At 40.3% G+C, this 14,546-nt stretch overlaps 1 protein-coding gene across 16 annotated transcripts in view; it reads right to left on the bottom strand.

Annotated features, from left to right (window-relative positions):
* Window positions 1-14,546, bottom strand: part of LOC101166443 (adhesion G protein-coupled receptor L3.1) — a 175,612-nt gene that overhangs the window by 77,244 nt on the left and 83,822 nt on the right. For all 16 annotated transcript variants that reach the window (XM_078945363.1, XM_078945359.1, XM_078945354.1 and 13 more), the window contains 2 exons: window positions 11,428-11,442; window positions 9,602-10,390 (listed from right to left, as the gene is read on the bottom strand). In XM_078945363.1, the coding sequence (XP_078801489.1) occupies window positions 9,602-10,390; window positions 11,428-11,442 (804 nt within the window). The remainder of the gene's footprint in view (window positions 1-9,601; window positions 10,391-11,427; window positions 11,443-14,546) is intronic.

Below are 14,546 nucleotides of genomic sequence, written 5' to 3' on the forward strand. Positions count from 1 at the left end.
GATGATGTTGGAGGACACAGAAGGATGTTTTGTTTCTTATTTTTTCAACATTTCATTTTGATTTCTAAAAGTTACTTTTTTTTTGACGAAATGTTTCCTTTCTATTTTGTGTCATTTTTTCATTGTGTTTCTTTTGATTTCTAAAAAGTAACGATCTTTATTAATAATTTTCTTTCTTAATGGTCAGTGTGACCTTTATGGTTGATGGTGTGTTTCTTGATGTGATCTGGACTTCAGATGGCAGAAAAACAAAGTGTAATTCTGGAACACAAAAGGATGGGAAATTTCGTGAAATTCAGTCATGTGAAAGTCTTCCAGAGCGGCCGTGGTGCAGCGGTAGGGCGGGTGATCGGAAGATTGCAGGTTCAAATCCTGCCGTGCCCGCACGAGTGTCGAGGGTGTGTGGCTGTAAAGCGCTTTGGGCCTTCAAGGAAGGTGGAAAGCGCTTTTCCAAGTATACGCCATTTACCATTTATTTTTGTTAACCAACTATATAGAAAGAAAAAAACATTTTTTTTTTTTTTTTTTTCTGGATTATCTAGAAGAACCCCATGATATTACATTTTTTCAGCACAGATTAATGATATCCTAAAATTTCATTTGAATTTTGACTTTTTCGGAAGATAAACTGTCTATTTTGTGACACGACATAATAACATTCTTTAAACAAATAGGATTGGGGCGGAGCAGAAAAAGAACACGAAGGTTGTTGCCATCAGCGATCCGGTGAAAGACGGTTTCCACATGAATGCGTTCACACTTCCTGCCGAGCAGTCTGGACGTGCGGTTCGTAACAGCGGAGGAAGAAGGCGGTGTAAGCGGGTGGGGGTTTTGGGGGTGGAGGGGTTAGGACAATAGACACTCAAATGGGTGAGTTCCTTGGGAAATGGAACTCTGATTTGGACCATTTAGAGGTCAAAGGTAAACCTTTCAATTGCTCCGAGCAGACAGAGCGGCCAGCAAAGGTCATTTCTATTTATCCGGACAGTTCATGGAACATAATGGAGCTCCACTGTTTCATTAGGTTTATGTTAGGGTTGTTGATTTCACCTTCTGATATGCTAAATAGTCAGTACGGCTAGAAAATATAGTTTGCGTTCAGGTTTGACGAGTGAGGCGACGTTTTTATAACTTTAAATGCTAAGAAATTCCACAAAAAAATAATGATACAACAGCAATGTTTCATAGATTTTTATTTTCTTGGTGGTAGAAGTAACACTGACAAACACATTAGTGCTGTTAGATAAATGAGGTGAACATTAAGGTTGTTATAAAAAAAAGTTTTGCTCCTTAGTGATGAATTTAAATGAGAAAGTGTAAACATTTTGCAAAGACAGCTTGTTTTGCTTCAGTCGTTCAGATAAGGTTAAGTCTTAAAAATGAGGCTCTTCATAGAAACTTTGGTTCAGAACAGCTAGTTTTCTTGCTGGTGGCTGAAAGGCGATGTAGGAGGAGGAGGAGCTGTGAGGAGATCAGACCCTGAACCTCTGCCACAAATGATTACTGGTACTGCAAATGAATGGAATTAATGATATGGAGAACATCTACAGTTATCTGAAAAAAGGGTTATTATCTTTATTAATATTCTTTTTTAACATTGTTATTAGATATGTGGAATCTGTTTGTAATTTAAATATCATGCAGTAGTCCAAACAACAGGTTTGAAAGAGAAGAATCATTCTTTTTTCAAAGGAACACTTTCTAATTTGTGGAATGATTGCATTATTTAGGTGTAGGCAGTTGGCCATTTGAAATTTCCTTTGGGATTAATAAAGTTTATCATATATATATATATATATATATATATATATATATATATATATATATATATATATATATATATATATATATATATATATATATATATAATAATGATAAAGAAAACACTCAGATAAATTAGGAAGCATGGCAGGGGAAGGATGGTAATGTGGACGAGCTGTGTCAACATAATGGAATGAAGGGGTTTCGAAAGAAGCTACCATTTTTAGAGAACTTTGGATGCAAAAATCCAGCGATTTCATCTAATAAGTCCAGGTCTTTTGTAGGCCTGCACAATAAATTGCAAATTTATCTTTATTGATATATGAAGCTGTGCAATATTCATATCGCAAAAGATGGCAACAATTGGAATAAATGCCAACCTTAAATGTGCTAAAACAATCTTATGGCAGCTTTAAGTATTTAACAAATCAAATAAATCCCTTTATGCCTTTGACCAATCGGATAGACGTTTTTACATTGATAATCAATCAGATGGAGCCCTTTTATGTTAGGTGTTTGCTTCCTATGTAGACGAGGGTCATTTGGGGTACAATATGGGTTATGTTGACTCTTATTTAAATGAAACTGTTGCAGTGAAATGAAAAATATATTTTTCGTTTTTTTGCTATTTGTTCGTGTATCGCAAGTGATATCGTCATCGCAATATTGATCACTAATATCACAAAGCACGAGTTTTCTTCATATCGTGCAGCCCTAGATCTGACCACGATTGAAATTGTAAATAAATATGGAAAGCTGAATAGCGTTTGGGGATTGATTGACAATAATCTATAGCCAATCAAGATAAAGAGGGAAAACAAAAAGCATGCAAGATTGCACTTAAAAAAATCCACGAAACAGTGAGACCGCCAAAAGGTAAATTGTCATTTAGTGAGAGAAAACTCTGAAATGTTGCATAGTGCTGCAAAGGTCCTTTACTCAGAATCAGATTTACGTTCATTCCGTAGACGCTCTTGCATTTCGGCACAGAGCTGTTTTTCCGTTCGAATTCCGTGAATTACGTAAACAAAGCGTTGTGATAATTCAAAGAATGTTAGCGCTGGACCTAAAACTCCGGGGATGAAGGTTTAAAAGTCCAAAGTCCGGCCAGTGGGCCAAATGCGTCCTGCATTCAAACGTCCACCGGCTCAGCACTGTCCAACAAATGTGTGTGTGATTCCATGATTGTGGTTGGCTAAATACCGTTATAAGCCATTTTTAACCCTTGGAGACACGTTAACGTTGGGAGTGGGGTCATCTGGACCCCACAAGATAGCACAAGGGTTAACCTGTCGCACACTGTTCTGGATTCTTCCAGCTCATTTCTGAAATGTCAACAGCAAAAAATCAAAAATAAAATTTGACAAGAAGAGCCGCCAGCAGTCATGTTCATTGGAGGCAATTTTTCTTCATTTTTTGTGAAATAAAAAAAACAAAGTGTCTGTAGTTTGTACCTTTAAATAAGTTTTTTTTGTTTTTTGTTCACATAGGGCACTTTAGAGTGAGGATTTAATAAAGAATGCCGTGTGTCATTTGTTTTTTCCACACAAGTATTTTCTTGAATCTATTTCTGGTCTTTAAATACAACATTTTTGGTAATTTGGAGAAAAATGTATATTTTTGTTCTATGTAGAAAAACAAAATGCATTGCATTAGAATTTCTATAAAATCAGACTTAATGTTATCAGAAGAGTTCAGATTTTCACCTGACCAAATCTAGCCCTTTTTGCAAAAAGTTGGAACACTTCTGACCTAAAGGTATAAGAGCTAAAGAATAAAAAAAATAAAATAAAATAAAAAAGCTGCTGCCATAACCCGGTTATGGCCTGATTAAAATGCTCCAGCATTGAAATGCCTGCAGACTTCAATGAACTGAGGTATTGAGAGAAGAGAGGGTAAAAACACATCGTCATGAGGGGGTGATAATGAAATATATATTTATTGCTGCAAAAAAAAAAAAAAAAAAAGAAAGCTACAAGCTACTAAAAATCAGAAAGTTTACTTAGCTGTTCCTGCTCCTTGTTTCACGTCTCCGAGTAGTTTATATTTAATAATTTGTGACAGAGTAATACATCATGTGCTGCAGTTCATCCAAGGTTTTATTTACTTTATTTTAATGAGCACATAAAGAGAGTACAAAGAATTTAAATGGAGGTCTTCTAAGACTGTTCTATCTGAGAATTTTAGGGGGAAAAAGAAAGAACGATTAAGGAAATTCTTTAGGAAAAAAAAAAAAAAAAGGAGTGGAACTGGATCTAAAATGCAGGAAGCACAAGCTGGTCTGCTCCTGGTTTTAGCCCTCTTTGCCCCTCCCATCCCCAAAATGCAGATAACATGAATAATTTTGTGACTTTGTTGGGGGAAAAAACTTTCTAAAGTGTGGCAAGGCAGACTGGAGGTAATAAATTATTCAAATGCTTCATTGGAGCCACGCTGCGCAGGGGCAAGCCTCTATAAAATGCATGTAAGAAGACGTGATGAAACAGCTCCATAAACAGCGCAGAATGAGCGAGCATTCGGGGGATTGTGGGGTTGGAATTAAAAGGGCCGATGCCGAGACAAGTGACTTTGACTCCGACTTTACATAGGCATTTATGCACTAGGCATCTATAATATATGCATCAAAGGATGCTGGATGAAATAGCCCTGTGTGATGTGGAGGGAACAAACCGGGAGCGCAGAAGGAGGGCAGATTGGAGGGGGGGGGAGAGGCGAGGGAGGGGGCACTGAAAGCATGGAGTTAAAGAGAAAGATGTATGAGAAGGCAGAGAGGAAACTCTGAGATTCCTGCCATTGTGAGTGAATGTTTTTGTGTGAGAAACAGGAGGGGAAAGAAAAAAGAGACTTAAACAAAACGCAAACAGACAATAGATGGAGGAGCAGCTTTTTTCTTTTAAGTGCCAAGGGAGAAAGAGTACACATTTCAAAAATAAGCCTGTACTGTTGCACGCAGAGTGATATATTCATGGGAATAAACCTTAATATTATCTGTTAGCTTGATGGTTTCTTTCCTTTTTCTCGTGATCTTTCAGTCGTTTTGCTCAAAATCAACCTCTTTAACTATATTAGGCTATGCCATACATCTTTCTTCCGCTATGCTACATTCACACGGGGCTCAGAAATGCGCGTACGAGCCATCGCTTTCAATGAAGTCTCTGTGATTTTAAAAGCAGTTCGGACACTATCTTCACTTTTTTTCTTGTTTTTTTTTTTAAACGGCAAATGTGACATCATCAACTTCACAAAGTGAAAATCGAATTAAAATGAGCGTTCTGTGACGACTATTTGTGAATCTACCGTGTTCTGAAAATGAAAACGTTGATGGTTTAAAAACAAACATTTGAATACATTTTTTGCAAGAATAGTTCAAACGCAATGCATTGTGGTCTATATTCGCCGATCTAGTGTGCATCGGTGCAGACTGGTTTTTCGCAAAGGCTTCTGGGAAATTTCGAGGGCACTCGATTTTGGAACCACAGATTCAGTCAGCACTGCTAAATGGTGAACGCACTATATAGTGCACTAAAACGCACGTACATGATCTTTTCGTCCCTCTGCAATAAAAAAAAATAGTGCATTCGGAATGTATGGTATGTAAACCGGACTGTCGATACCTTGATCATTGCCAATCCAGAATCCCTAATTGGTCGAAATTTCACCTGCCTTTACTTTCAAAGCATTTTCGGATACGGAACCTTGAAATACGCATAACCATAGACTTTTCATCGGTCGTGGTTACTTGAACGCGCTTTACAGAGGGCGGTCTGAACGTAACCATAGAAGTGCTTTACATAAAATCACCTTTTTGCCCTACCAGGTCAGCAGTGGAAATTGGAAAGACCCACTCTGATGAAAATCCGGCTTTTAGGTGTTTTTAACAGGTTCTTGTTGTTGAAGGACAAAAGTAAAGAAAAGTATTCTTAAAATGGCATTGTTGAGTAATTCTTTAAAGAAATTGTTGTAAATCAGGAGCAGATGAAATAAGTCAGGGAAGGGGGGGGGGGGGGTTGCTTCATGCTCACGGTCCTCCCTGCAACTCGGATGAATTTCGAATGAACTCCGGCCGCTCTGCAGAAACTCTGTCCCAGAAAAGGAAGGAAAAGGAAAGATAAGGCAGCTCCTACATTTGTTTTAATACCGGGATCCATCTGCATATATATTATTTTTATCACTGATTAGAGCATTTGTATCAAAGTGGGAACAAAAAAGCCGCTTAAGAGTGAGAACTCAGTGGCGAGAAGCGGCCGCTGAAAGGGCAGAGCTCTGCGTCTAGAGAGGACACTCAGCTGACACCACTCTATGACAAATGCTAGGCATGCTTTTAAGCTGAAAGTTCACTGGCGGGTGACGCTGTCAGAATGTGCGATTGCAACCCCACCGAAAAAAAAAAAAAGTCATAATAAAGCAGAACAATTAAATAAAAGGTTAGGCGTCATCGCAAAAGGTTATGTTTAGCAATGCATTAGCCATCGCTGCTTAATAGATGTGAGAAAATGCAGCAGCTAGACAATGTCCCACATCAGACACTGTATTTCAAAAAGAGCATGACCCCCCCACCCTACCCCACCCCCAGTAGCAGTTTATTTTCAGTGTTGCCCTTCCTATCCTCATCGATATCATTTGCAACAACATGACCCTACAAAACATCCATGGTGTTGGATGAAGCGCCTCTCCGACTGAATGTAAATGTGTGACAAGTGCAGTGCAGATGACATCCACTTAGTACTTTTCTAAAGCCTGATAAATGTGTTTGGAAATCCAGAGAAATGTGTCTAGAAATGACTAGCTTGAAGAGCCACTTTTGGTGCTTTTATTTTGAAAGGCAGACTTCACTTAGGTTTGTTGCATTTCTTATGAATATTCTCTATTGGCCTTGTTAGAAAATCTGTCCGTTTGACAAAGTAGTCGTTTTTTTGGAGGAAAAAATATGGCCGCCAAACAAATGGGTTTGTGTTTACTTCTGAAAAAAAGAAAAAAAAAAGGTTGATGGTCTGCAAACTGCCCACATCCTTTAGCTGCAAAACAAGCCCCAACAGTCACCCCCTCCACTCGAGCACTTCACAGCCGGTGTAAAGTGTTTGTGCTGATATGCTGCATTTGACAAACATAATGATGTGCATTAAAGCATACCCCCCCCTGCCCCCTGCCCCCGCGTTCTGCAGGAATTTACGCAAAGGTCGGAACGCTGTGGTGTTTTTTTTTAGCTTTCTGATCCTTGGAAAAACAAAAAAATGAAAACTGCAGAAAATAATCTGGATAATAAAACAAGTGACATCTGTCTTGCATTTTTTATGGCCATTTTACGCAAAATATTGGAACCCTGACACAAACTCACAAACTCACCAAAATTAGAAAAACCGAGTACCAGGTTAGAATGACATTTTTTCACATTGTGAATGACGCCCCCTACAGCCGGTGTAGTGTACAATCTCCTATTAGGGATTTCGATTTAGCCTCAAGCGTCATCGAGAAGCTACTTAAGAAAATAATGTTGGCGATAAAGTTTGTAGATTTTGAACGGCGTCAGCGTGGCTATCTGACTAAAGTGGCAATAATGTTTCTCACACATTTTTTTTTTTTTTTTACGAGTATGAAACTTTCATACATGAATCCCTGGCTCAAGATGAATAAAATGACATTACGTAGCATATGAAAATATTAGATGTGTGGGCGTGGTTTACAAAAAAACCTATGTTGCCAAGGAAATCTAAAAATTCACTTTTGCCGATTCTTCCAAAAGTTACATCGACCTGTTCATCACCCCCAGATGACCACAACATAAAACCAACAGAAAACTGGGCGGGACAAAGAGGGGGGTGGCGAGGCAAGGTAGCACCTGTGGGCCATGCAATGCTGCTCAAGTTTTTGTTCTGCTCCTTAACGTCCACATTATACAGTATTGTATGCAACATTTGAATAAACTATACCAGAGCACTGGCATTTCAAATCTGCAAGATTTGGCCCTACTTTTACAACCCTCTTCATTATTTCTTCACAGGGTTATCCCTTTAGAACACTTTATCCAAAATGTTGCAATGGGAGTTACTAAAAAAAAAAATGATTGTGTGTATATTTCTCCTTTTTTGAAGCCGAACAAAGCAACCGCTTTCGACTTTGCCTCTCCAGAGCGCCCGTCTTTGTTATCCAGCCAGATAGCTCCAACTAAGTAATATGCGCTGTCTGTGTTGTAGCCCAATTACTCTCTGTCCTCTTGGCCGGCTTCTTGGTCTCTCTCATAGTCCGTGGCCCATTTCCTGTCTCATTTTATGGCTTAAAAAGCTCACATGGGCAAAAAAAACACAAAAAAAACAGAAAAAAACTAAAACAGGGTGAGCTTCCAAATAGCCCATTTCCTTTATCTGTTCCATGATATGACAAAAGCAAGCAAAACAACTTTAAAAAAAGAAGGTAAAGAAAGGGCTTTAGTGTGTGTTTATAGTAAAACTAAATATTAAGTGTTTCCTTTTCTCCGAGGAAATTTATAGAGCAAAAATTGTATCAACAGACAACAAAAGCAAACTTCAAAGTATCGATCAGTTGCCTTATTTTCTGAAGAATAGGAAAATCATGCGCTTCAGGTAGGTTATTTATTCCTTGAGGGAGTGTAGAGTGAGGAGGAAAGTAAAAGAACACAGTGTTGCATTGATTATATGTATTTATCTCTGGTCAGCAGTCTGGCTTGTTGCTGTGCACTGGAGGTCATCCTCCACATTGAAATCCTCATTGATCTTCTCTACAGAGCCCCCCGAGACAGGCCGGGCTCTATAATGAGAGTGATCACACTCTCATAATAAACACTCATGAAATGAGGAAACACAAACTCATCCAGCGAGTGCATTAGCACATGTGTGTCCCGATCATTATTCGCTGTAAATACCCGTTTTTTGTGCAGAGGCGTCGCGCTTCGCGCAAACTCACACACGTGCCTGCAACACTGATCGGTGGAAACCGGGTTTGGAGCTGTCTCTTTCTCTAATTTCTTGTACTGGGCCTCCTAACTGCATGTAAGAGCATGCGCTAATTCAGACATCATTTAATAAGACACACAGCCAGACTTCCTCCACCACTCCATAGAAAGGTGTTGAAAGGCAATTACGCCGGGCAAATAGCCCTTCAGGCTCCAGGGGCCCGGGCCCTTCCATTCGGAGCAAAACGACCAAGGAGGAAGCTGCGCTGCCCACCACGGCTGAAAGCGAGCCGCAGAGTTGGGGCGGTTATCCAGGTTTCCTCAAATGGATGCAGTTAAAGATTTATGATGCAGATTAAACACAGAGATGAATTGTGTCTGTGGTACTCTGAGGAGTTGAAACAACGGCTGATTTGTCAGAATCTTTTAATGGAAAGCGAGGAACGGCTGTTGTGGCATGAACAATTGTCATGAGGCTGAACCACATTAGAGAACGGAGCTGAAATGTGCTTAAAACGCTTAGCTTATGTACATAATTGAATCCCAATCTTTGAATTCTTGAATTGTATTATGATCCGCAAATTATATATCATAGGAACCAATACCTTCACTACCTTTCCAAATCTTTGGGGAGCAACAACAGGTCAGTTGACCAAACACACACAAGTGTGGTCTGCAGTCAAAACCGGCTATCGGGACACCTTTGGTGGTTTCACGCCCCAATCAAACCCTTGATGTTGAGTTTCACGCAAGAAGACATTTAATCCCATTTTTTGAGTATCTTGGAATTGAAGCCCAATCTCCAAGTTTTAAGCAAATCACCACTTGAGCCCTAAGCTAGATTTATAGAAGGTTTAAAGTCGCGCTTCCCCAAAAGGCAAAGTTTTCTGCCTAAAACTGGAATTGCTTGAAGAAAAGTAGTCTTGGACTCACCATTATTCCCGAAGTCCAGTGAATATTTGACCACATGGTAGTTATTCCACACGTACAGAAGGTTATCTCTTGGGTTGTAATCCACGGCAGCGATGTACTGGTAGGAATTCGGGAAGGGTATGTTGATGGTGGTCTCCTTGCTCTTATCAGTGTTGTACATATAGTCAATCTTGTTCCCCGTCCCTTCATTGTCATCGTCTTCGTAGACCGTTTTGACCACATAGAGGACGCCGCAAATCATGAAGGCGTTGGAGGCGGAGCGCTTGTCGTAGCTGGTGTCCCAGGAGCCCTCGATCCGCAGGGTGTAAGGGTTCAGCTGGCTCACCACGATGCGCCCGTTGTTTTGCTCCGTTGCATAGATCACCCACAGCCCGTTTTCGTCCACGGCGAGGTCAATGTCCGACTTGCCGCCCCAGCGGTACGGAGACGTGTCGTGGTAGTTGGCGTTAGCGATTATGGCCTCGCCGCTTTTGATGCGCGTACGCAGGTCAAACTTCACAATGTTGCGAGTGCGCTCTTTGTTGAAGAAAAGCGCACCATCGTAGACGACGAAGCCCGTCCCGTCCACCCGATGGGGTAGTTTGTACGTGGTCGTTGGCCGGCCTGCTATGAAGTCCTCTTTTGACGAGTACTCTGTCAGAGTGTCTGTACGGTAAGGTGTCCAGGGCATATAGTAAATCTTATCGGAGGCCTGCAGTGGGTCTTTGCACCACGCACCAGACTGGTGATCCGACTCAAAGAGATGCTCACTTTGGTAAACTCCCCGCAGAATACCAGGGCACAGAAAAACTGAAACAAACAAACAACAACATTTTTCACATTAGATAAGCTTCACCCCATTGATGTTAAATGTCAGCAATTCTCTCTGGAGTTTCAGCAGTTTGTTTGCTTTTTTCTTTTTGTTGAAAATGTCCATAAATAATAAAACTGTGTTCTAGGTTACCTTTAACAACCAGTGACTGATAATGACATGATAGGCTCACTTTGTTGTGTAGTCACTGTCATCCTTAAGCACAGCAGCCTGTCTTCTATTCAACAGATAATACCCTGCTCGCACAGTAAAGAAATGAAGAGAAAATGGCACATTTTGTTCCACTTTCACTCCTTCTCTTTATTCTTGATTCTCCCTCCCGCTTTAGCTCCTCATTAGCTTCACAGCTCAGTCTTCATTTCTCTCCCTTTCTATTTTTGTCACTAACCACCAACTATGCCAGCTAACAGAGCAGCATTTTTTTTTTTTTTTTGCAGATGTTACAATAATTATTTTCACACACCCCGTTCGGTATTCCCATCTTGGAATCCCGGGGTCGTGTCTTACGAGCCATGTGGGAGATGTGGTAGGAAGCCACTGTGACCAATCACAAGGACTTTTGTAATGTATCTGGAATGTTGCATCTGTACAACACAGACTCTCCGAGATGCCAGATGTGCACTGCACTATTCCCTTTTTTTGTTTTTGTTTGGAACAATAACAGATTTCACTAAAAAGCATGGAAATCTTTAATGAATATTCATCAGCTTTTTATACAAAGCGCTTAAATATCACGGACAGACAATCAATTAATAAATATCAATGTGATTCTCTGCTCATCGGCTCATTGTGACCTGTAAAGAGTTTGTTAAGTGAAATTCTACTCATTCAATGCAACCATAAAGTGTGTCTAATTAGAATCGCTGCCTATACAGTAGTCGCAGGGACTTTGAAGGGAAATGTCATGCAGCCAAAAAGTACAAATCATTTCAGGCTTTGGCTTCAAAGTGACTCTCCATTCCAGATTTTGGAGCGTGTGCGTAATATCAGCGTGTGTTTGGAGTTGGAGACTTACCTTTTTGTTCCACTTCTGCATAAGCCACGGGCAGAGGATTTGAAAGCAAAACGCAGCAAAGAAAGGTTGGGGGAGTGGGGAGGGGGGGCGAAGACAAGAGACAAAAATAGATTAATGATGCAATAATAAGGAAATCATGATAATACAATCTGAGATCTTCATAATCTTCCTCATATTTCATCCTAACCTTGTGAGAGTGCCAGAATGCTCTCCATGTGTGATTGGTAATAACATTACACAAACGTCTGAGGAGACTGCACTGCAGCGAGGAGACACTATTGCATCTAACATATGTTGTGCCACACATGTGAAGGGAGACAAAAGATGAAGGATGACACAATGTGTACCAACACATACATGATCCCTGTTGGTTCCATCACCGGTTTGGAACGAAATAAAATCCAGATTTCCTAAATGTACATGGTTAATGCAACAGCATAACCTAAAAAAAAAAGGAAAAAAAAACTGATGGGATGACTTGGATTGTTAGCATCCTTAGAAGCCAGTAAATGTTGTGTATAGGTCATGGAATGTGGTGAACTGGGTAGGCGTGGATGACAAGGCTGGATGTACCAGTTATCGTCAAGCCTACCAACCATTTGATGCACAAAGGACTGTCTGCAAAGCTTCCTGGCAGCCCTACGCTGAAACATGGACGCTTGCACAGAACCTCTTAAACATATGAATTTCATTCCACCTTGCTCCCCGTGGGACCGAGTGGAATGTGAACAAGGCAGAAACCTTATCCTAAAGGCTGTGCCCTTGTGTCTTTCAAGACCGTTAGAGACCTGCCACATGGAACTGGTCCCATGAGAGGGAAAGGAATGGAGTGGAGGCCAAAAAGCACCCCCAACACACACACACACACACACAGAAGCAACATTTCGTGGAACTTCTGGATGTTTATATATAGAACTTGTGCACTATATATTGCACACATTAATCTTTCAACACATTACAGCAAAAAGCCAACGACATGACAAACAGCACACGTGACACACGCTCACCCAACACACAAGCAACCATTAAATCTTTGGCTCATAAAAAATGCATGCTAACTGGTGCAGTTTAGCACAACTCCTGATAAATAAGCAATATCTGGAAGGGGATCGAGTTGAACTCCGAAAAAAATCCAAACAAGTGTGTACGAGTTTGTGTGCGGCATGAGGAGTCAAGACGTATAAAATGGTTTCATTCCAGGAAGTAGAGCTTCTCTCTGAGGAGAACCGAGGAACGCAAGCCGATCCTCTTTTTTAGGAAAGGAGGGCGTGACCCTGGGCTGGGCGATAAATCAATGTTAGCGATAAACTCGAATTTTTTGTTTGAGGAGATTTATATTTAGGAAAATTAGGATTTTATTTCCCTGACACACTGCTTTCTTGTTTGGAGAGGTCACCTCGCCATTTCTCCCCAACGAGGAGCTTGTTCCCCAAACAGGAACAGTTTCGTCAGTTTTATGGAACCGGTTCAGTTTTGGGACTTTGGACTCGAAGCAACAAACCACACGCTGCAAAATCTATTTGAAGGCTTTTGCTGTAGTAGCGACTTAGGGCTGATTATTTCTCTGCTATTTCTCCGTAGGGGGATACGCGGTGCGGTTGTGGGCGGAGGGCAGGAGTTTACATTTTAATGTCAGTATTGAGTTTTTGATTGTGATTGAATTTCTAAAACCAAATTTATGTATTTTATTAGCACTGGCAGCTAGACATTAAAGTAGATGACCGGCGATTATTGATGACATCATCAAGTGGTAGTAATGTCCGAATTTGAAGACACTATTTTTCTGACTACACATTATGTGTAAAAAGAGAGAGAGGGTTTTGTTTTTGGCAGAATAAAACCGATTACAATTTGCAATTCAAATTATGTGTAAAAAAAACAGAATTTTGTTTTATGGACCAAAAAAATTGATTGAAATTGTATATCAAATTATGTGTGAAAAAGAAAAGAGATTTTAGTCTTTGGTCGAAAAAAAAAATCGATTTAAATCAAATTTTGGGTAAAAAATTAGGGACTTTAGTTTTTGGCTAAACAAAATCGATTAAATTTGCAAATCAAATTAATCGTCCAGTCTTAGCATGACCGTTGACTGTAAATGAGAAGTGGACCATGCGTGTGACATTGAAAAAGACTTACTTCCGCCTCCAATGAAATGACTTCAATTCAGTCGCCCTGTTTTGTGGTACGGATGCTTCTACGTTGGAGCCAGACGACGTCAGTAAGCAGAGATTGGTGAGTGAATCAGAGTCAATGTTTCTATAGCAACCACTCTCGTCTATCAGGAGTGAGCTTGTCGGAAGTCCAAAAGTAGGCTACACGAAATCTGTCAATCAAATGATTTGAATATTCGACCTGAGACTACATGCTTTTACTGAGGCATCTGATTGGTTAGTTTATAACTTGAATAACTCGCAATACAGAAATAATATAAAAAATAAATTAGGATCAGCAAGAAAAAGTATCACAAAAAAAATGGGGGTTATCAGAGCAAGAATGGTTTCTCTGATAAATATAATGACTGAGTTTTATTTTTTTCTCTTTAGAAGTCTATGGGATTTTGACTTCTTGGAGGCGGGTGGTACTTCCTGTTTGGAACGTGAGGGGGGAGGGGTAACTAAATCCACTTTTCATATACAGTCAATGGGCATGAGAGGTGAAACAATTGATGTTAGTGAACCAAACGCAAACACGGGGCACACACAACATTACGAATGAATCCTATTGTGGGCCAGGAGGACGAAGATTGATGACACCAAAACAGCAAGGCCCTTCGCAATCCCACGAGGCCCTCCAACAGCGACTGGCAGACACCAGGCAAGAACCCCGAGAGTTCAAGGTTGCCAGAAACTAATAGATTTTAAATGAAAGTCTGGCAGCAACAAGTGTACCAAATGGCAAAGAAAATGTCAAACAAATGTCATTCAATTTGTACTGCAACTCGGTGCATCGCTAGATTAATAGACGTCTCTGCTGGCGGGCTTATTGCGGGAATTTATTTTTCAGGTGTCCCTTTTTTTTAATCTGCGGGACAGGATAGGAAATCAAATCCGCTCATAGATCACGGGCGTTCTTTATTTTTTATTTAGCGTCTAACTTTCAACAAGGGTAATATATGTCAG

Source organism: Oryzias latipes, chromosome 1 (assembly GCF_053564925.1).
Source record: "Oryzias latipes strain Hd-rR chromosome 1, Olatipes_Hd-rR_3.1".
Lineage (NCBI taxonomy): Eukaryota > Metazoa > Chordata > Actinopteri > Beloniformes > Adrianichthyidae > Oryzias > Oryzias latipes.